Raw genomic sequence first — 22208 nt, 5'->3', positions numbered from 1 at the left:
AAGCAGAAAAACCCAATTTCCTTCCTAGGAGGGGGAAAGCCCTCCATTTATTTAAATGAATTGCAGAGAAAAGAATGAGGTGTGGCGTTTTCCCTAGCTCCGAGTTCAATGGGATTTTAAGGAACTGCGTATCTCCTTAGCTAGACATCAGGCTGGGACTTTAGCTCATCTGCAGAAAAGGGGCCCCGTGCTTCATTAAGATGCAGGCATATGCTTCCCGTTCAAATGGCTGACTGAGCCAGTGCCTGCCTGCCTTCTTCTCCACGTGGGCTTCCGCCTAGCCTAGCTCACATTTCACATTCAGCACCTCTAGTTACCTAGGAATGGCATGCAAAATTGCAAAACAGAAAAGCAGCAGGCCGTGGGGCTCCATCAGTTCTGCCTGGAGTCACAGCATCCTTGACTTGTGTGGTTCATAGCTGGATGGGGAGAGACACTCGAAGAAAGCATGGGGGACACAGTTACCTATCAGCTCTGTGGATACCTGCTTGGCACATACTGTGGTATAACTGGGACAAACCTATTCATGAGTAGAGTTAAAATATCAGGCTATAGAGAACAATGGGGAACAAGGACATGCCCCAATGGCAGATAATCATTGTCGCTATTGGCCAGCACACAGTGGCTGTGGGACTTGAAGCTGATGACCTGGTAGGATCCTAGTCATATCTTGTGCTTAGTAATTATCCATATTTGTAGTATCTGTTCTGGGGTCCTCTTTGTGTGACATGGTACCCACAAACCATGTCAAGGCATTATGTAGCTTTATCATCAGCATCATCACTGGAAGCTAATAGTCTGCTAAGGTCCAGAGGAAGGCAGGTCGTGGAGAGAACAGGAATCGAGTTCTCTGTGCTCTCTGCTCCACATTCCTCACACAACAACTTTTACAAGTCCCACGGCAGTTTTGTTCAACAGGTATCGTTAAACAGGTGGGAAAAGTGAGGCTCCCAGAAGTTTGACCGTGGGAAGTAGAAGCCAGATGGAGAAAGCATGGAGCCCTAGATACAAGTCTGGTCCAGCCCTACCCTCTATGGCTACAGCAATGTGGGCCAAAGTGTGTGGCCTTGTTAGTATGAACTGTCAACCTGATTCGGCCTAGAATAACCCAAATAAAGAGTCCTCAATTGAGTATCTTTGTCAGGTTGGTCTGTGGGCATGTCTGTGAGGGACTGTCTTATTAACTGATGCAGAAGGGACCTAGCATTGTGGGTGGTACCATCCCTAGGCAGGTTGTCCTGGGCTATGTAAGAAAGCTGGCTAAGGATGAGCCAACATGTGATTCAGAAAGCAAGTCAGCAGTGTTCCTCCAAGGTTCTTGCTTCAATTTCCTGCCTTTCCTTTCCTTAATAATGGACTGCAACCAGGAAGTATAAGCCAAATAAACTCTCTCCTCCCCCAAGTTGCTTTTAGGCAGAATGTTTTATCACAGCAACAGAATGTAGCTATAATACAACAGCATGTGGTATCCATTTCCTCCACCGTAAAATCTGGGTAAGTGTGCCAATGCTCTGCATCACCAGGAGGACTAAATAAGATCACATAGATGATGGCACAGGCCGGGTGTATAACACAGACCCTCCAAATGGCAGTAAGTATCACATAGGAGAAGCACAGTCTTAACGCTGGGAGGCCAACAGCACCCTTTCAACAGCACCCTGACCTCCATTCCACACTGGATATGGTGACTATAAAGAGAATCATAGATAGGGTATGGCACTAGACATCCGATGAGCCTGGTACCCTTGGCATTATTCCTGCTTGAACTCCGTACACTGAAGGTTAGTTCCCAGGTCTCAGCAAACGGGGCTGAGATGCGCAAGAGGATGACCTTACTCCACTTTGCATAATATGCATTATTCTCTGAACATTCCTGTATGTTTGAAATGCTTTATTAAAGCATGGATGGCCAGGGACTTTGGAGATGGCTGGAACAGTAAAGAACTTGCCACAAAAGCATGACCACCAAGAGTTTGAGTCCCCAGCACCCGGCTAAATTTTAGGTGGGCCATGCAGGCCCGACTATCATCCCAGCACATGGAAGGCAGAGAAAGGGGATCCCTGGAGCAAGTAGCCTAGCTGCACCAGCCTGATTGCCAAAGCTCTGTGGTCAAATGGAAGGCTCTTCACTTATATATATGGTGGAGAGTGATCAAGGAAGACTTCCAACATCAGCCTTTGGCTATGCACATATGCACACGTGCAACCACATACATGTGTACTCACACATGGGAACCCATGTGCATTTGCAATACACACACACCCGCACACATGCACAAATTATAACCATGCCTTGCCCCCCAAAGAATGATGAAAATTATATTGGTTCAAACAGCTAGCCAGACAGAGGACAGGATTTGAAACTCATCATCCTTGGGCATTCACTACTTGCCACATTAAATTACTAAAATCACCTGTCTCTGCAGCTATCTGCCCCACATATCTGCATTATGTGCCTTTCACATGCTGGACTCAATAAACAACAAAGCAAAAAAAAATAACTGAGAAGAGAGCTAAATCAATCTCCCAGGACTGTAGCTTCCAGATCGCTGTTAGCCTTCTGCTTGATTTCTGCCCATCTTAGGACTACAAAGCAGGTGGTCCATTTCTGTGACTGCCGCTGCCCTCATCTGTGGGGCGGAGCTGAACTGGTCATAAGCACTAGAGATGCTTATGTTCCGTGACTCTGAAGGTTGGTGAGCGTGCACTGCCTCCTGATTTCGACGGAGACATGCTGTCACCCCCCAAATGAAGCTTCTCCTTGCTCATGTAACGGGATCTCAAATAACATGTTGCAAACGAAATCTTTTATCACACTTGCCCCTTGGAATGCATTTCAAATGCTGGCCATTAAAAACAGGCCGTTTCATGGGGCTTTAATGATGACACTAATAACTGTGGATTTTTGTCTCCCAGAGCCCTGATGAGCTGAGCTGGGGAGTAAATTACGAAGCTAACTTTTATGTGCATGGTTTATTGATCTTTGAGCTTCAAGGGAACTGCACCAGCCCCTATAGCCTGACAGTCCAGATTAGCTTTTCATCTATGTAATTGGGCCACCAGGGCACAGTTAATTTTTAATATATATTAATAGGAAGACAAAGAACACAGTGTGCCTTCTCTGCATTAATGGACATATCAAAATATTCTACCTGGTAATTATAAATAAACCATCCTTCCCCTGACCCAGTGAGGATTAGGTGGCTGATTCATTGTGTATTTCACCATAATGTATCATGAAAATGTTCACTACTACCATGAATAGGTGCATCGTGTGCAGAAGACCACTCCACTGTTAAATAGCCAGCTCTCTGATCCATGTTGTTGCCATGTTTGGTTTTTAACAGGTGAAAGTCATGCTCCGTATCTGTCCCACATCTGCTCGAGATACCTCAGAATCCAGCTCTTTCCTGAAGGTGGATCCACGGAAGAAGCAGATCACCTTGTATGACCCCCTGACCTGTGGAGGCCAAAATGCCTTCCAGAAAAGAAGCAGCCAGGTTCCTCCGAAGATGTTTGCCTTTGATGCAGTTTTCCCACAAGATGCTTCTCAGGTGGGTAAAAGTCCCCTCCAGGCTCACGTAGTGTTGATCAATGAAGTGTGAGCTGGGAGGGTGTTTCCTGGGATACTCTGACGGACAAGGTCTCCATCCATATTACCATGTTTGGAAGTCATTCTGAGCTTCCCAGAATACCCCAGATATTCTGAGTTACTGGCATGGTTAATCCAATGCAGGGGAGGTAAAGAAAGGGTCTCTGGAGCTCACCGACCAGCTAGTCTTACCAAATGCATGAGCTCCAGGATCAGTGAGGGAGGAAGAGAGAGAGAGAGAAAGAGAGAGAGAGAGAGAGAGGCAGACATATAGACAGAGAAAAAGAGAGGCAGAGACAGAGAGAGAACACCCAAAATCAACCTCTAACATGCACACATACTCTTTCACACACACACACACACACACACACACACACACACACCACACACACACACACACACACAACCTTGAAATTCATGCCTGGGGAGAAGAAACAAGGCAGCTAACAGGAAAAGTTCAATGTCCTGGGGGAAACTGCAATGAAATGCTAGGGACTGATCCATTAGAGCTCTACTCCTGCCTGGCTTTGGGTGGCCATGTAACAAGGGAAATGTTTCAGGAAACCGGATTAAAGGCAGGCAATGTCTCATACCCATGGGGAGTGGAAAGCAGAACTATAGTCCCAGTGAGGCCATAGGGTGCTCAGTAGGGGAACTGGGGCTGGTGTGTATCCTTCAGCCAGGGTCAGTGGAGAAACATGGAACTGGAGAGCTTGTGCTAGCAATCAGATAAATAGGCCCATATGTGGATAAACCGTGGTATAGATAGATGGGGGCCTCTTTCGTCTTCATAGGCACCAGGGGCCTGTACCTTTCCGAAAAACTTCAGCTACTTCCCAAGATTGATGCAGCACTCTTCACAGTATGCAAGTTAAGGCTGCAGCTGACTGAGGATCTCAGCCCCCGCCGCCTCCATTTGCAGCCTGTTAATCAGTGTTGTATGTGATTATAAGGGCTACCGGTGTTTACATAACTCCCGCCTTCCACCAACAGGCACTAGGGCACGCGGGCGCCATCCATCGGGAAGCTGAACACTGGTTCTCAGGTTTTCCCACAGGAAGATAAGGTCCTTGGTGATTCAGTTTTGCAGTTTCTAGGTTCATTTCACTTTTCATGTCGTACCACCCAATGGGTTGGGTAATTTAAACCTGACACCGGGGCTAATAAATGGCCTACAAATAATTTAATTAACAGGAGTAAAACTTTCCAAGAGCTATCTGGGGGAAGTTGTAAGGATTTCAAAGCACACCCTAAATTAAACCTGAACTATTAACGAGTTTTAGATTTATTCCAGAACAACAAAAAAAAGAGCCATTTTTATTGCTAGTCTTTGTTTACATTTCTCGCTTGGTTCCCAGGCTCAGGATGCTTGTAGCTGCAATGTCCAAGACTTCAGAATGTTCTGCTTTCCACAGGTGTCTAACAGTATAGATTCTGCGTTTTCCACAGGTGTCTAACAGTATAGATTCTGTGGTTTCCACAGGTGTCTAACAGTATAGATTCTCCGTTTTCTAAGAACTCCCATGTGCACTAAGCCGTGGGCTCTCCCTTAGATTCTTTTGGGTAGAAAGGGACGTTTTTAATTCTTTTCACATGACAGACAAGGAAAGTGAGACTCCACCAGTGACCCCTGTCACCTTAGTTCCTCCCTGGATCCCTCCACCTCCTGGTTCACCATATCCATCCGCTCAGTACCTCAGGTCTCTGACCTGTCAGCATGCGAGCCACCATTTTCTAGCTAGGACAGCGGGCTCTCAGTAGGTATTGTCTGTCTTTATTAAGACAACACCATAATCATTAATCTGATACCACTAGTTACAGCCAGCTCAGCCCCACAGGATTAGCACCCCGTAAGCCTCAAGGCACAAAATGAGTAAGCATGAAGAGTAGCTTTGTCTGGGTCACCTGTTCTTGTATCTGTATTGTCCTGCTCTTTCCAGTGGGCAAGCCTGGGTTTGAAGACATGGCAGTGTCCAGGGCCTAGATGTGCTGACTTAGAGCTGAGGCACCATCATTAACACTGTATTCTACTGGCCAAGAATCAAGGGCCACTTTCAGGTCCTTGCCTGTGCATCAGCTGTCACTATGGTGACCGCAGGCACCTATGAACTCTGTTTGTCCTCTCTCTAAGAACACCATCTCCTTGGCACTGAGTAACGATAAGATTGGTCCTGTTCCTTCTTGCCATTAGGAGCCATCCTTGTTACCCCCCAAACAGCTTTGGCAGCATGGTTACCCATGGTTGATACAAACCTCGCTGGATCTGACTTAGGGGGGAGGTGGGGAGGACTCAGACCAGTAGGTGAGTGAGCAGGGCCTTGGGCAGAGCTGTCTCTGACATAGCTGTGTGCTCAGGGAGGCTTCCTGCTTCTCTGGGCGTATGGGGAAGGACAGTAGGGAGTTTCTATAGTTCATTGTCATCCCTTAACCATCCAACATAAGCAAATCTCTCATCATTCTCTTCTCTGTGAATAGCGAGGCAGAAGCCCTACAGGGCAGTGTGCAGACCACCCTATACTCTATGGGGCCATTCCTGTGTCTCCACTGTCCCTTGGCCTCTGTCCTGGTGACTCCAATGTCAGTTTGTTCCACACACAACCCAGATTCTCCTAGGTGACTTACGACTCTCGTAGTTCATATTATGTGTGGCCCAGTAGCTGGCAGTCTCCCAACTCCTAGCTCCTTTCATACTCAAAGGCAGGCTCCTGGGCAGTAGATTTTTCCTGCTCTTGCGGAGACAACTCTGGCCAATTCCTATTCTACTTGCTTCAGTCTCGGCTTTAATGCTGTCCTGGCTCTTGTTGCCTCAGTCCTGGGACTTGTATAAGATCTCATGGTCCTCACATAGCCCCATCCCTCCTTCCCCTTGGCTGAGGGAGACCCCTGAAGAGCTGCTGAGGCGACCACCCCTGAACAATTGAAAATTGTTGGGAGTGCGGTTTTTTCAATTTCAGTTTGGGAGAGAAAATTGATTTCCAGATACTTAGATTCATTGCGCAGCTGCGCCACGGAGCTGAATAACTACATTCATGGCCCAGACTGCTGCTTTTCAGATTCCACTGGGAGGCACATTGCTCTGATGGCTGCAGAGCCCCAGCGTTTGACGGCTTCTCGGGGCCTCTGTGGGCTCTGACGCCAGCCCTGAGACAGAAGTGAAGGCGAGGCACTGAGACATGGAAAATAATGTCTGTCCTCCTGCTGCTGTAAAAGCCTCAGATGCTAACTGGGGATTTTCCGGATCTCTGAGGTGGTCCACAAACCTGGTTGGATGCCTCTAGTTTGCAGCATGCACTGTCATCGAGCATTAAAGGAGAGGGTGGGGGGGGGGTCAAAGAAGGGATGGAGAACCTGGTCTCTGTGTAAAAAGTGTAACAAGCACCCTGAAGAGGAGGCGCACTCAGCTAAAGAGCGCTTCAGATAACACACTGGTGTGGGCAATTGATGCTGTTTACAGTGAGTGTTTGGATAGGAAGAGAGGTTTTCAAACGTGGGACATGAGCTAAGAAAGGAGGGAGGGCGAGGAAGCAGATGTATGTCTGGAAATTCTCAGTTTTATTAGAATTAAGATGTTCCTCAGGGTTTCCGTCCTGAAATGGCAGTCATGTTTTCCCCTCTTGTGACTAGCTTGTCTCAGAGATGTGTGTGTAATATGTGTGCATGTGTGCATATGTTTGTGTGCATGCATGTGTGTTGGAGGGGCTAAGATTCTAGTGGGCAAAGGGTCAGTAGAGAGTTGAGTGCCTTGCCCAGCAGGCTGGAATTCAGAGTGATAGGTGGCAGAGGGGAATAGGATCCAGAACCCATCACATTCTCCCCTGCAACCCATACCTCCTTTATCCATCTAAGGCTGGAGAGCACCGTCAGTTAATGGAAGGGAGTCGTAGAACCAATGTGCTTGACACGCAGGCTAGCAAAGAATGGAAGATCCCAAAGGTTTCCGAGTTCCCTGTGGCAGAGGCTGGACCATCTGGGAATGTGGTGGCACTAGGACTCTAAGCCCCGGGAAGATAGACTCACTTCTGTGTCGTCAGGGTGCATCAGGGTGCTGCATGGCGCATTTCTTCCACCTGTGCCTCCTCTTGTGTCTTCCAGGCTGAAGTTTGTGCCGGAACGGTGGCTGAGGTGATCCAGTCCTGTAGTGAATGGGGCAGATGGTTGTGTGTTCTGTTTTGGCCACGCCAAGTTGGGTGAGTAAAACTCCACTTCCTGTGTCACCTCATCTGTGTTTCAGGGTTGGGTCTAGAGTCTTCGATGAAAAGGAAGGGCTAAGTCCCCTTTTGGTGGCCACACAGAATGATAGTGAAACAACTATGCATACTTGGAAGTGTCGGTCTTAAGGGGACACCTATTCATGTAGGACAGCTTCAAGTCCAAGAGGGGAAACAACGGGGTAGCGGAAAGCGTTCCTACTTGGTCTAGGTCATAGGCAGTCCCAGAAGGTGAGCAGGAAAGGTGATGTCTGGGGATATCTGGGGAGGCAGATTTAGGTGGGCGGAGCTAATGGAGGCATCTCCAAGCAGAGCCCCAAAGCTGTCCTTGCCCTCCAGGATTCAGACTGTGAGGGGGTCCTGTCTGCGCATGTGGAAGAGAGCCACCAGCTAGCCCTGCATAGGACTGACTTAAATCCCCTCTACACCCCTCTTCCCTGTCCTCACCTATAGCTGTCTGTTTGCTCCCAGGCCTTGTCTGACATGCGAACGAGTTAGTATTTGGGAAGCTCAAAAAAGTGGTCCCTGCTAGAAGGGTTCATCCCAGAGGTCTTGCAGAGGGCACAGAAGCCCATCCCTGTGATCAGAGAACCTGTTACATGCCCCGCCCCCACTCCTTTCTTCACTTCCTTGATCACAGATCAAAGCAGGGATTCTGATTTTAATGGAATTTGGCTCACGCTATAAAAAAAAATACACAACATTTAACTTGAGAAAGGATATAAAGCCCGCGTGAGTGGATTAATCTGTGGGGTGGCTGTAACGTGATGGAAAGCCCTAGCTTCCTCCCTGATATGGGAACAAGGAGAAAGCACATAGCCTGCCATGTCTGAGGTCCTCTCCGAGGTACCACGTGATTTCATCTTGTTCATTTGTTTGGGTTCTCACGTTTCCTATAGCTGTTCATCACCAGTACAAGGAAATGTTTGCTGTTTTTTGTGGTCTTTTCACTCTTTTGCTTGCCTTCTTCCAGTTCCCCACACGCTCCTCCCGTGTCCTCGGCATCTGTTTCTTGCGGCTATAAAGAGTGATGTCTGGCCTCTCCAACTGTGTCGCTTCTTCCCCGGCTCCCACAGGGAAATCCTACACCATGATTGGAAGGGACGACTCGATGCAGAACCTGGGCATCATTCCATGTGCTATTTCTTGGCTGTTCAAGCTCATCAATGAGCGCAAAGAAAAGACCGGGGCCCGATTCTCAGTCCGGATCTCAGCTGTTGAGGTGTGGGGCAAAGAGGAGAACCTTCGGGACCTGCTGTCTGAGGTGGCCACGGGCAGCCTCCAGGACGGACAGTCTCCGGGCCGTGTACCTCTGTGAGGACCCCATCTGTGGCACACAGGTGACAGCTTTGGAAGCTTGGCTTAGGTGTGGGTGGTTCGTCTCCCCTTTGGAGGATGGGACATCTTAGCCCTGGAGTCACGTACCATGCGAACTGGGAAAGGCTTATGAGTGTTTACTTTAAGTGGACTGGAACTTTATGGCCTGCAGCTGTGGGGCCATCTGCTCGCCCAACCTAAATATTTGTACCTTGAATCTAATTGACAATGAGCAGAAACTACAATTGTCCTAGCATTTGGGGGAAATCGACTCCACTTTCTTGACGCCTTTTGAGAAGGGGTGGGGGGAAGCAGTCTTCCTTTTGTTTAACAACAAACTGAAATATTTACAGCTCTGCACACATAGCTGCAGCCATTCCTGGGGCTGTTTATATGGCTCTATAAACTGTGTTTCTGGCCACAGCTTTACAACCGGATTAGCGGTGCTGTGGGAAAACTAATAACCGATTTCTAATTAGAGCCGTGATATAATTGCGAGAACTGTGAAAGCCAAGAGAAGCTCTTGTTCGCCTTCTCAGGAAGCCAGGTTACAGCGAGCGCCTCCATCTTCTGCTGTGTAACATGTGACGACTTGATGGCTCCTCTGGTTCATATCCAGAAAGTCAATTTTGCCAGTCCCCTGCAGTAGGTGTCCCAAGTGCCTCCTGTTTCAGAAGGTGTCTCTTTGATAAGTACCCACCTCCTCCCAGGTAGATCATTTCTGTGGGTGGGAATGCCCCAGAGCCAGTATTGCACCCATCTCTTCAAGCCTGGCTCTGCTCAGCCCCTGTTAGAGGTACTCAGAACCTTCTAGGTTCCTTTGGAAACCCCTGCAGTGTCACCAGAGTTGCCTGGAGAGTGTCTGATTCCATATGAGGTAAAGCTTATCGCCCCTCATGCGCATTTCTAATGAGTTCCCTATGATCCAGGGAGTTGTTACTCTGAAGCATAAACATATGTACGGATGCTGATGCACAGCCCCCATGGTGGAGGCAGGAGCACCCAGATGTTGATGCACAGCCTCCATGATAGAGGCAGGAGCACCCAGATGCTGATGCACAGCCCCCATGATGGAGGCAGGAGCACCCAGATGTTGATGCACAGCCCCCATGGTGGAGGCAGGAGCACCCAGACGTTGATGCACAGCCTCCATGATAGAGGCAGGAGCACCCAGATGCTGATGCACAGCCCCCATGGTGGAGGCAGGAGCACCCAGATGTTTGATGCACAGCCCCCATGGTGGAGGCAGGAACACCCAAGATGCTGATGCACAAGCCCCCATGGTGGAGGCAGGAACACCCAGATGTTGATGCACAGCCCCCATGGTGGAGGCAGGAGCACCCAGATGCTGATGCACAGCCTCCATGATGGAGGCGGGAGCACCCTGGCTACTGCTCCTGCTGCAAGCTTGACAGGGCACTCAAACACATTTAATTTAGATTCATTTGTGAGTTCTCTTAAGATCTGTTTAAATGGAAGGTAAATAAGATGAAAAGTAAATGTTCTCTTGAAACTCTTCTTTAAAGTGTTTGTCATTCTTTAGTTTAGGTTGGATAGTAAGTTCAAAAGCACATACATCCGCTAAAAACCCCTTCAAAGTTCAAGGTTTTTAAAGATGGTCTTAGCTTGCAAATCCTGCCTGCACCAGATATTGCTTCTCGCAGTTGGAAATTACAGATGTGGTTGGAGTCAGAGTAGAAAATTGTCGTAATTTGTACCAGTCCCAAGACTGTTGCAAATCAGTTCCTTGAAAAAACCCAAGCTAAATGAGGCCTGCACCTGTCACGCCAGCATTTGGCTCGCTGTGGAGAGAAGATGGGGAGTGTGAGGGAGAACAAGAGCTTGTCTCAACTAAACCAAAAAGTAGATTTCCCTTTCCACCACAAAGGGGAGTTCTGGGATTCAGACCCAGGGTTCTCACAAGATTTTGACACAGTGCCCACTGTGTCTTTTCTAATCACTTGCGAGTTTGCCCTGAGCATAAATTCAGGATCAGGAAACTAAACAAAAACAGATGTATTTAATGCAGATGAAATCTTCAAATTACTTAGGTGTTTTCTACATGCCTTTTAGAGATTGTTCCGTTGCTATGATAAAATACCCTACAAAGCAACTTGACAGAGAAAGTCTTTATTATGACTCCCAGAGGAAGGCCATCACCAAGGCAGCAGGAGCCTGAAGCACTGGTCACAGTCACAGGGGGCGGGTCTTCCCACCTCAGTTTATGTGATGATTAGGATAGCCCTAAGAGTCATACCCAGAGGCCCATCTCTTTAAGTGATTCTACATTCTGTCAAGTTGACAATTAGGATTGTCATAATTGTCAAGAAGTACATCAGAATGTACTTCTTGTTCAGGACTATGCTGGTAAATGTGCCCTCAAGTTCACTTTTGTTAAGTAACTGAGAGATCGGCAATGAAGCCTAGGCAAGTCTCTTCCTTGTCAGATGGAAAACCACATCTCACAGTGCCTGTCTCTGATCTCCAAGGTCAAGACCTAGTCGCATCTCTCCTGTTAGTAGATGAACAACCCAGATGGCAGTCCATAAAGATGGGCATGTGGCTGCACTAAAGCCCCATACAGCCACTTGCCAGCTGTAAAATAACTAAACCAAGTTACAGCCAATAAATGTGGTCAATATTCATTTCAGAAGCAAATCAAAATAAGCTGGGTGCCTTGGCCATTGAAGTTCTAGCAACAAAAGCGTGAGAATTAGCATTCGAATCCGCAGAACCCATGTAAGCGCTGGGTGGGCGTGACAGCCTACCTCTGATTCTAACCCCGAATGTGGTTCTCAACCTTCCTAATGCCTGCAAACTTTTAATACAGTTCCTCATGTTGCAGTGACTTCAAACCGTAACATTATTTGTTGCTACTTCCATAACTATAATTTTCCAACCATTATGAATCACATTATAAATATCTGTGTTTTCCAGTGGTCTTAGATGACCCCTGTGGAAAGGGTCATTCTGCACTAAGGGTCAAGACCCACAGGTTGAGAACCACTTTTCTAAGTGGGGACAAGAGCAGGCCAGCCAAGAAAACTATTTATATCTGGAATTCTGGGTTAGCTGAGATACCCTGTTACAGTGTCGACCTCAGCTTATACATGCACACAAGTTGGCCCCACATGCATATTACACTTGTATACCACATACATGAAAATGGAAAAGGAAAAAATGGCTATGCTGAGACTGACCCATGTTGTATAGAACCTGGTTTCAGGACTTCTGGCTTTACTGAGACTTCCCCAGGGCAGGAGAGAAGCCCTAAGGTCTCAGCTCTTGCTTTCTGTGTCCTCGCAGCTGCAGAACCAGAGTGAGCTGCGGGCCCCCACTGCAGAGAAGGGCCGCCTTCTTCCTGGATGCTGCCATTGCCTCGCGACCGGAGCAACCAACAGGACTGTGGAAGATGACCACCGTACTCCCCCAATGCTCTTCACCCTGCACATCTACCAGTACCGGATGGAGAGAGTGGGAAGGGCGGAAGTAAGTCTCTCTTAGCTGACTCCATGCCTGGCTCTGGCCAGCCAGCACCCCCTCGCCTAAGGGAGCAACACTCTTCCTTAGCAGAGGGTATGGCACCCACTTGCCAGCAGATCAGTGGTCTGGAATTCAGAGAGAACAATAGATTCTAGGCTCAAGTTCACTTTTGAGTTTGTACAGAGGCAAAAGGTTGGCTTTGGCAATAGTGATTTACCAATGCCATTGCCTTGGATGTGTGAAAAAGGAATTAAAAAAGAAAAACATCTACTGGATCTTCTGTTCACAAGTTGCATAGTGGTCACCACCTGTATTAATCATAGTTCTCTAGATACATACCTGATAGAATGAATATATATGTATATGTATATATGTGTGTGTGTATATACATATATACATATGGCGAGAGAAAGAGAAAATGGGGACTTACAAATTGATTTACAGGCTGTGGGTCCAGCTAACCTCACAATGGCTGCCTCTGAAGGAAGGTCCAAGAGTCCCAGTAGTTGCTCAGTCCGCGAGGCTAAGATATCCCAGCTGTGTTAAGGCTGGAACCCTGGAGAAGTAGGCTGCCATGCTAGTGAAGGGAACAGACGTGTTGGCAACATGAGAGAAAGCAGGCAAAGGGCAAAACTTTCTTCTTCACATCTTTGTATAGGCTTGCAGCGGAAGGTGTGGCTCAGATTAGATCTGGATTAAATATCTGCATTAAAACTTGTCCTTCCTACCTCAAAGATCCAAATTAAATCTTTAGGTCTATTCGAAATAGATCTCCCTTCTTCAAAATAAGCAGAATCCCTCACAGGTATGCCCTCTATTTGGGGTTGAATCCAGAGGGACGTGTTGAATGGGAATTCTTTAAAGGACATTAATCTCAAAGAAGAGTGTGCACCATTTCAAGTCACTCCCAGTCAGCACAACATTCTTGAGGGCCGGAAACAGGGATTAGGAGGTGGGAGACCCTTAGCTCAGAAGTCAGCAGCTGAACTGCATTTCTCCCAGCAGTCCTGGGAGCTGGCTATAAATCCCGCCCTTGCTGCTTGTTCTGGGTAATGTCTTAGCAGAGTCGATATGAGAGTTGGAACACTTACTAGTTTAGCATGTAAATAGCTGTCAATACTAAGAATCATCATAGCCTTCAGTGAGTTCTTAGATGGCCAGCAATGGGAGCCCCAACAGCTCTGAGTCCTGAGACCAGGGCTCCCAAGGCCACAAAGCAGAGTGGCCCAGGGGGCTGAACAATGTCCCTCTAAGTTGTACACCAAGCCAGCAACTTCTTTTGGTCTTTCAGTTTTTATTTCTTGGTCTTGTTTGCAACTTAGAGTCTGGAAGCTATAGCTAACAATGAACATGCAGAAATATTTCACTGAAGTACTTTCAAATGTAAAAAATTTGAATTTCTGACTCCACAATGATTTAAAAGAACATTTCCTAAACTGAAGACTTGCTCCCAGATTGGTCTATCAAATCTTAGCACTTATTAAATATTTAACATCCAATTCATCTTTTTAGTTTTAGCTGTGCACGAAAAATTGCTTTAAATAATAAATTCAGCCAAGGAAAAAGGCAAATGTCACTAACAGCTTCCAAACATCTCAGGAGCTTGTCCAGTGTTACAGCAGCTAGGTGGGGAGAAAGGGAGGGTCCAGGGCTGCACCGGGCAAAGGACAAACCCCTCCCCCTGCCAGGGCCCCATCATCTCAGAGGCACAGATCAGACCCCACCTTCAGGCCCAGCAGGATTTCAGGGATTTAATGTGGCTAACCCATATGAGAAGATTGGAGTGTTGTTTAAAATGGAAATTTTGTTTTACTTATATATAAATTATAATCCCTGTGGACTTGGCAGCCAGAACTCAATTAAGGGAAGGTTTATTAATTAGTCACCCTGCGGGGAAGCAGGAGAGCGGGCTGTTAACCAACTGGGACAGACTTAGCCTGAGTGATGGATTCAGGGACGATCTCTGCTGCAAGAACTAAATACATAGTGTGTGAATATGCTCAGTGGTCATAGTCCCATCCCTGCATGGTAATGTACACACAGACACACACACACACACACACACACACACCACACACACACACACCTAGACAGGTAGATGACTTGAACAGTCTAGTGAGGATAGACAAGGGCATTCTTTGTTGATATATTGCTGTTTTGTAGATAGCATCAGGTTGGGCTTAAAATAGCTCTCCAGTTGCCAAGGCTTTTGGAATATTAGCAGAGCTGGTTCTCTCCACCGATAAGTCTTGACTGTTGAATCTATAAAGGCTTGTAGGCTCCATGCAAATTCAGCACTGGGGAGAGGCCCCAAATAAACAAGTGCTACTCCTCATAACGGATACCATGTTACTTCGGAATGGTGAACTGTAGCGGGCTTTCTTTTGGACCACAAACCAGTTCCCAAACCATGACACAGAGACTTGTTATTAGTTATGAATGTTCAGCCTTATCTTGGTTATTATTTTAATCTGTTTCTCTTTCTCTATGTTTTGCCTTGGGCTTTTTACCTTTCTTTCTGTATAGCTTACTTTCCTGCTGTCTCCATGACTGACTGGCATGACTCTTTTCCCCTTGTTCTCTTCTCCCCTTCTATCTCTTCTGCCTAGATTTCTCCTCCTACCTATTCTCCCTACCTGCTAGCTCTGCCTATCCCGCTCCTGCCTAGCCATTGCCGTTGTGGCTTTTTATTAGACCAATCAGGTGCCTTTCGGCAGGCAAGGTGAAACAGATGCAAGCACATCTTTTACATAACTAACAGATGCAGTGCAAAGAAATGTAACACATCTTTACATCATTAGCAAAGGCAGCAGAAATAAATGTAACACACCTTCACAGAGTTAAATATTCTACACCAGAAGCAATGTAACCATTTTTTCATAGTTAAATATTCCACAAGTGAGCCAGTGAAACCAGTCTTCTTGTCTTCTTCGTAGATGATCTTTAAAAGCATTTGTGTATGGGCTGGTGAGATGGTTCAGCAGGTAAAGTGCTTTACCACATAAACATGACGTGAATTCCCGTCCCAGAAATCATGGTGGAAGGGGAGAAATGATTCCACACATGCCACAGCCTGCACCTAACTGTTCTCATAACATGTACCATACATACCACTAATAAAAATAGATAATTCCAAAGCATCTTTGTAGTGATGTTTTGATGACAAGCTTGTAAACATCCAGCGTCCACTGATAGCTAACACTGGGCCTCTGATATAGTTCATTCACATTGCTTCTCCTCCTGGGAAATCGCCTTGGGCAAGGCTGGCCGCATGAACATGATGAATGTACCACACAGGCACCTGCACCTGCACTCATCTGGCCACTAGAATAATCAGACAGTTTTTCCTCATCTTGGCTTTCTGATAGGGGTCAAACACTGGTCTTTACAAAGGTTATGATGACCTCAGTCACCCACGCCTAACCCAGAGCTGTGTAGTTACAACGGTTCTATGGATCCATCATCTGTCTTATAAATGTGCTTCTAAGGGGGTGAACCCTGTCTTAGTCAGGGTTTCTATTGCTATGAAAGAGAAACCATGACCACGGCAACTCTTATAAGGAAGCAATTGATTGAGGTGGCTCCCTTCCAGTTTCAGAGGTTCAGTTCATTATCATCACAGTGAGCAGCATGCAGGCAGACATGGTGCTGGCTACATCTTGATCAGAAGGCAACAGGAAGTGGTCTCAGAGTCCACTGAGTGAAGCTTGGGCAAAAGACACCTCAAAAGCCCACCCGCAGAGAGACACTTCCTCCAACAAAGACCACACCCACTCTCCAAGGCCACCCTCCTAATAGTGCCACTCCTTTTGGGGGGGACCATTTCTTTCAAACCATGACAGCCCCCACTACTGTCCCCAGCAGCAAAACCCTGAACAGGAAGATGGCTGCAACCCTACAGGACTCCCCAGCTCCCTAACCAGAGTCAGTTATGAAGCAACAGTACTAACTCTAATGCTCGTATTTAATCTCTCCCACCATCAATGTCAGAACTACTCACCCTCAGGATGGAAGAAGGGAAAGACATAGTGAGTTCTTGAGCCCGTTTTCTCCATAAAAGCCTCCTCCCGCACCTTTCCAGAGTCTTCTTTCTGTGCAATAGTTTTCTTTCTCCTTAGAACCCCAGAGCGGCTTGCTGGGCTCCTAGGCTATGTACTTCCTGAGAACTGAAGACTCAGCTTTTCATCTGGGGTCTTCTGGGTGCTGGTCCTGCACCTACACGGCAGTGCTCAGTACCTGTGTGTTACATGCAATGGACTGTGGACCATATTTTAAACCCTGACTTCCTCTGCCATCTAGTACAGCTAGTTTCAGAGAGCAAGACCAGCTTGTTTGGTTTTGAATGAAGGGATAAAAGCATACCCCTGAGTGTTGCGTATAAGGGCTATTCCAGAGATGCTAGGTCCAGAGGGCTCTGGCCTAATGAACCGTTTAATATGCCGTCGATAGATGCCAACATTTGAATAGCCAATTGAGAAGTGGTAGAAATCCAAGTGGGGGTCTTTATTGGAAGAAGCATTAAAAAGCCAGGGGTCTGTAGCTTTCGAGGCTAGATCTTGACCATTGTCTTTCTATGTGTTTGTTTCCTGCTGCAATGAGGTGAACATTCTTACACATCCTTACAACCATTATGTTCAGCCTTGCCTCATGTTGGAGCCAGATGACCATGAGCTAGACACCTATGAGACTGAGTCAAAACACAACTTTTGACCTTCTGTTTTAAAATATCGAGCAGAGTTGTGCTAGCCACCCTCGTAGTCTGTTTGATGCTATGGATACATTACACTACCAGAAGATGAGACAGAGAAAGTCCGCTAAGGAGGGGGAAATCATATCAACAGATACCTAACAGATGTGTATTTATTCACGGATACTCAGGGGCAATGCAATGTGGACGTGCTTAGAGATGAGTTTTCACTTAAGTTCTAAACTTTCATGAACCATGCTGATTTTAATCATTTTTTAACTTTAATTTCTTCAAAGATATTCAAGACTTTAAAAGGATCCACTTGTTGCCAACTGGATCCTGCCTTTTCTGGCTCCTTTTGTTTTTTCCCCAACTCTAATTTCTCACGTACATCTAATTTAACTTGAATCTTTTCTTTAAAATGCCTTCCCAAAACATTAAATTTAATTTACATATGAATGTTCAAACTCCCTACAAAATAATATTTATTGGTTTCTGTATTATTTATATTTAATTATAATAAATGCAGTATCATAAATATCCAATCTATTGACAGTGTGTCCTTTAGAAACCAACGTGCTTAACAAAGCAGCCGCACACATTTGGCGTTCTGTGGTTGTCAGTCAGTGTCTCACTGGACGACGGAGAGGGTGACGAACTCAGCCCGGGGGAAGATGGTGGTCCCTCGACTTTGCAGCACAGTTGTCTGGAGAACTTCGACGTGAATCCCAGTGCCCATGCTGCCCTCCAACCCAATTCAATGAGAAGGCATGGGAATGGGAGGCAGGCGGCGGTAGTTCTTCGCAGGTCCCGGGTGCATCCAGTCCAGTGCTGCTCTGGAAGCCACCTGGACGCAAGATGACTAGGGGGCTGTGCGTGTTTTAGAGTTCACTTTGGGTTTCCCTCTGACTCAGGATTAATTTTCAATGAAATCATGGATAATTTTTTTTTTAGCATGTGTGGATCTCAATCTCAATTTTCTCATCTATAATTTCTGTGCAATTTATGCATAATGTCGGCATTGAGTGGTAGTAGGAGAATTATTCCCTATAGGAAAAATAAAGCATGTGGGGAACTTGGTTTGGTCCAACTCTAGACTTAAACTATAAGGAATTTCGAGCTGAGGCTGTCACTGAGTTGGAAGAGTGTTTGCCTAGCATGCACCAAGCCTGAAGTTTGGTCCCCAGCAGCACATAAACTGTGTGCAGTGACACATGTCTGTGATCCCAGCACATAGGAGGCCGAGATAGAGGCATCGGAAGTTCAGAATTATTCTCAGAAATATAGCAAGTTCAAGGCCAGCCTGGGATACATGAGGCTCTTTTTTTTTTTTTTTTTAAAAAAAATGAAGTTGCTCAAGACAGACTCAACTACATTCCTTTAACTCCTGTGTCCTTGGTCTCAGAAATCTGAGAAGTGGATAAAGAACCTGCTTCTTGCCTGTACAAATTACCACCCCTTTTGCTTAGTCCTTGTGGAATTCCTGTCTCCCTGGCTGCTTGCAGTGGTGGAGACACTCAACGCTAGCAAACAGCCCGTGCCCACTGACTTCGCACCGGTCTAGATTAAGTACCATTTGTGCAAATCAGATTCTCTGGCCACCCAAACACCTGTGGGTATAGGCTGGAGAGCAGCTTTCTCCATTGTGTGAGGGCGCCTCTCGTCCTGACTCATGCAGGTAATTACAGGTGTTTTATAAAGCTCTCCAGCACCATCTAAGCCACCTTTTGTTCTCTGGGTTCTGTGTTACTACGTGTGCATTATACATTTTATTCCATTACATCAAATGGACTATTAAGTCTGGAAGTCCAAATTGGTCCCTGTCTTTGCCCTTTTATCTGAGATGCGTGAGGAATACCTAAGCCACTCTTGTCTGTATAATCGGGCTGCAAAAAATACAGATGGTGTTTTGTTTAAAAATAACCATTCCCCTCGCACATCACTGCCATGAGCCAATCTTGCATGATCTGAAACAAGATAGAGGAGAGGTAATGCGGCCTTCCTTTTAAGGGGTTGCCCCAGGGGACAGTTGAAAATAGGCAAAATGAACTTCCTTCCTGCCTAAAGTGTGGCACCGAGCTGGATACGTTGAAGGGCTGTGCTGCCCTTCCTGGAATGTTCACCCCCTGCAGCAGGCATGTCAGTGAAAGGCACCATGAGTGGTCTCTGAGTTCTTCCTGCAGGTGTTGAGGTACCCAGACATGTATATGTGTGTGTGTGTGTGTGTGTGTGTGCGTGCGCGTGCGCGCGTGGGTGTGTGTGTGCGCGCGCACGCACGCGCGCGTGCCAAAGGAACATGTCACCTCTTCCTCTGTTGCCCTTTGCCTTGCTCCCTTGAGACAGGGTCTTTCTCAGTGACCCTGAGCTCACTGTTTCAGTTAGTCTGGCTGGTCAGAGAGCTTCTAGGTGCTACTCGCCTCTCCCCCCCAGCACCCCGCCACCCTACAGTGCATACAGGCTTTCATAGCCATGCCTGGTTTCTTATGTGACTGCCAAGGATTCAAATTCGGGCCCTCCTATTTGCATGGCAAGTGTTCTTACCCAACAGGCCACCTCTCCAGCCCCACCTCATGGGGAAAAAGTGTCCTTTTTCTCCCCCTTTGCTTTGGAATGATGCTTAATCCAGATGTTGACTGCTCATTTGACAATTTTTAGGTTTTTGAAAATGTCACTGTGCTGTCTTCTGACTTATCTCTGAGGAGAAATTGGCCATCGTACTTACCTTTATTCCCGTGTATGAAATGTGGTTTTGCTCCTTGGGCTGTTTTCTCTGCTCCTTCTGCTCTGAGTAGCGCAATGATCACTTACTTCATTGGATTTGCTCATTTTTCTTGTCCTTGGGGCTGACTGAGCTTTTTAGATTTGTAGGTTGATAGTTTCCATCATTTGGGGAAAGTTTGGACCATTATTTATTCAAATATTGCATCTGTACCATGCTTTGGAAATCCAACCATGTGTATTTTAGACAGCTGAGCTTGTTCTGTAGCCCTTTTAATTTCCTACCATTGCTCTCTCTCTCTCTCTCTCTCTCTCTCTCTCTCTCTCTCTCTCTCTCTCTCTCTCTCTCTCTCTCTCTCTCTCTCTCTCTCTCTCTCTGTCTCTCTCTCTGTGTGTGTGTGTGTGTGTGTGTGTGTGTGTTCTGTGTGTGTGTTTTTTTGTTGTGTGCTTTTATGTTTTTCTCCATTTCATTTTGAAGATTTATATTGATATATTATCAAATTTATTAATCTTTCCTGCGTTAATGTGTAACCTGCCGTAAACTCCCAGACACAATTTTACCTTTGTTTTAATCTCTTAGAGATTGTTATATACACTTTTATTTTAATGGAGACAGATCTTGTTATTCAACCCAGGGTGGCCATGTCTGTATTTAAGCCTTTGAACATTGACACAGTGACTGTTTTCCATCACCTTCTCTGTGGATTCTAATAGCTATGCTTTGGGGTTTATTCCAAATACTTCTCCATGGTGGGGATTGTCTACCTGCTTCTTTTTATGCCTATTTATCTTTGCACATGAACTATCAGGTTTTCTGGGTATTGGGAACAGGCACTCCCAGGCTTTCATTAGCACTTTCTCACGTGCATCTGCTGCTGAGCACTCAGCTGAATCCAGAGACTGTCTGCAAATTCCTCAGGCCTTGCCTTTCTAGTGTCCTGTCCTGCGCATGGCTGCTGCCTTGGTTTCCCTAGAAGTTGGATTCTATCTCTCTTGAGCTCAGTGGATCCTCCAGGTTCGACCTGGGCTCTTTGTCCTGAGCCCGGGGAACTCTCTCAGCACAGTTAGCTGAGACCAGGAGTGTTTGCTTTGTTTTGTGCATCTCAGGAGTCGCTCTTCCCCTGTTTAATGTCTGGTGTCTTAAAACCAACTATTTTATACATTCTGTTTATTTTTGGTTGCTTTGGATACAAGACCTCGCCTGGTCCCGGTTACTTCATCGCAGCCAGAATTCAGGAGGGAGATTCGAACTCTTCTGAGCTTTACTTTTCTCAGTTACAGGAAGAGGATGATAGTGTCGGATGATTTTGTGTGCGAACTGAATGAGATGGATGTCTGTGCACCTGGCGGTTGGCAGGCACTCAGCAGATAGCTGGGTCCTTCCTGTCTCTGCACCTGGATCTTACATCTTCCAGATTTCTGCTGGGGTTACCAACCTGATTCCTGGCTGAGCCTTAGGTTGGCTACCTGACAATGACAAACTAGGGTAGATAATCACTCGTGAGCTGCTCAGATTTTAACTTGGTAAACTGTTTTCAGAACTGTTATTCGGAGGTCAGTGGGGAAAGGCCCTTCCCTCCTTCAGTGATGCATCTGATCTACAGGGCACATTCCTTTATTGGTCAAATAAGTGACAGTAGGTTTTAGACGGTGTATGGCATGTGGTGGACAGAATTTAAGAGCGCTGATTCTGTTTGAAACCCCAGCTTGAATTGTTTCTGTCACCAAATGTCAATCTTTTCCCTTCCCCAAGATTCCCAAAGAGTTACACAAAGAAGACAAAATGTGCAGACCTGAACTTACCCACTCTCTCTTTTTCCCTCTTGTCTTCTTCCCCGTGCCAGTGTCTGGAGGTCGCAGCCGCCTGCATCTCATCGATCTGGGCAGCTGTGTGAAAGCGCTCAGCAAAAATCGAGAAGGAGGCTCAGGGCTGTGCCTCTCGCTGTCTGCTCTGGGCAACGTCATCATCTGGCTCTTGGTCAATGGCAGCAAACACATCCCGTACAAGAAGTGACTCTCTCACTGAGCAGCAAGGTGGTGTACGTGGAGTGGGTTCTGCAGGAGGGATACTCTGGGAGAGGGGAAAGCTAAGGGGCAGCCTGGACGGGCTTCTGAGTCCAATGACAGAGACCCTGCTTTAGCTAATGATGGCATAATGTGTCGTCTTCCAAACGGCCAAAGTGTGGCAAATGCTCAACTCAGC

The 22208-nt window shown here is 46.6% G+C and overlaps 1 protein-coding gene across 1 annotated transcript in view; it reads left to right on the top strand.

The window, feature by feature from the left end:
* The window catches only part of Kif26b (kinesin family member 26B), a 403437-nt gene that overhangs the window by 337241 nt on the left and 43988 nt on the right, over window positions 1-22208 (top strand). The window contains 11 exon segments of the mRNA XM_038349915.1: window positions 3348-3554; window positions 7685-7726; window positions 7728-7779; window positions 8877-9103; window positions 9105-9140; window positions 12424-12465; window positions 12467-12502; window positions 12504-12523; window positions 12525-12586; window positions 12589-12606; window positions 21850-22015. Of these exon segments, the coding sequence (XP_038205843.1) occupies window positions 3348-3554; window positions 7685-7726; window positions 7728-7779; window positions 8877-9103; window positions 9105-9140; window positions 12424-12465; window positions 12467-12502; window positions 12504-12523; window positions 12525-12586; window positions 12589-12606; window positions 21850-22015 (908 nt within the window).

This window comes from Arvicola amphibius, chromosome 12, assembly GCF_903992535.2.
Source record: "Arvicola amphibius chromosome 12, mArvAmp1.2, whole genome shotgun sequence".
In the NCBI taxonomy this organism is placed as follows: domain Eukaryota; kingdom Metazoa; phylum Chordata; class Mammalia; order Rodentia; family Cricetidae; genus Arvicola; species Arvicola amphibius.
The sequence above is the reverse complement of the archived record's forward strand: the minus strand, read 5'-3'. Positions and strand labels throughout refer to the sequence as shown.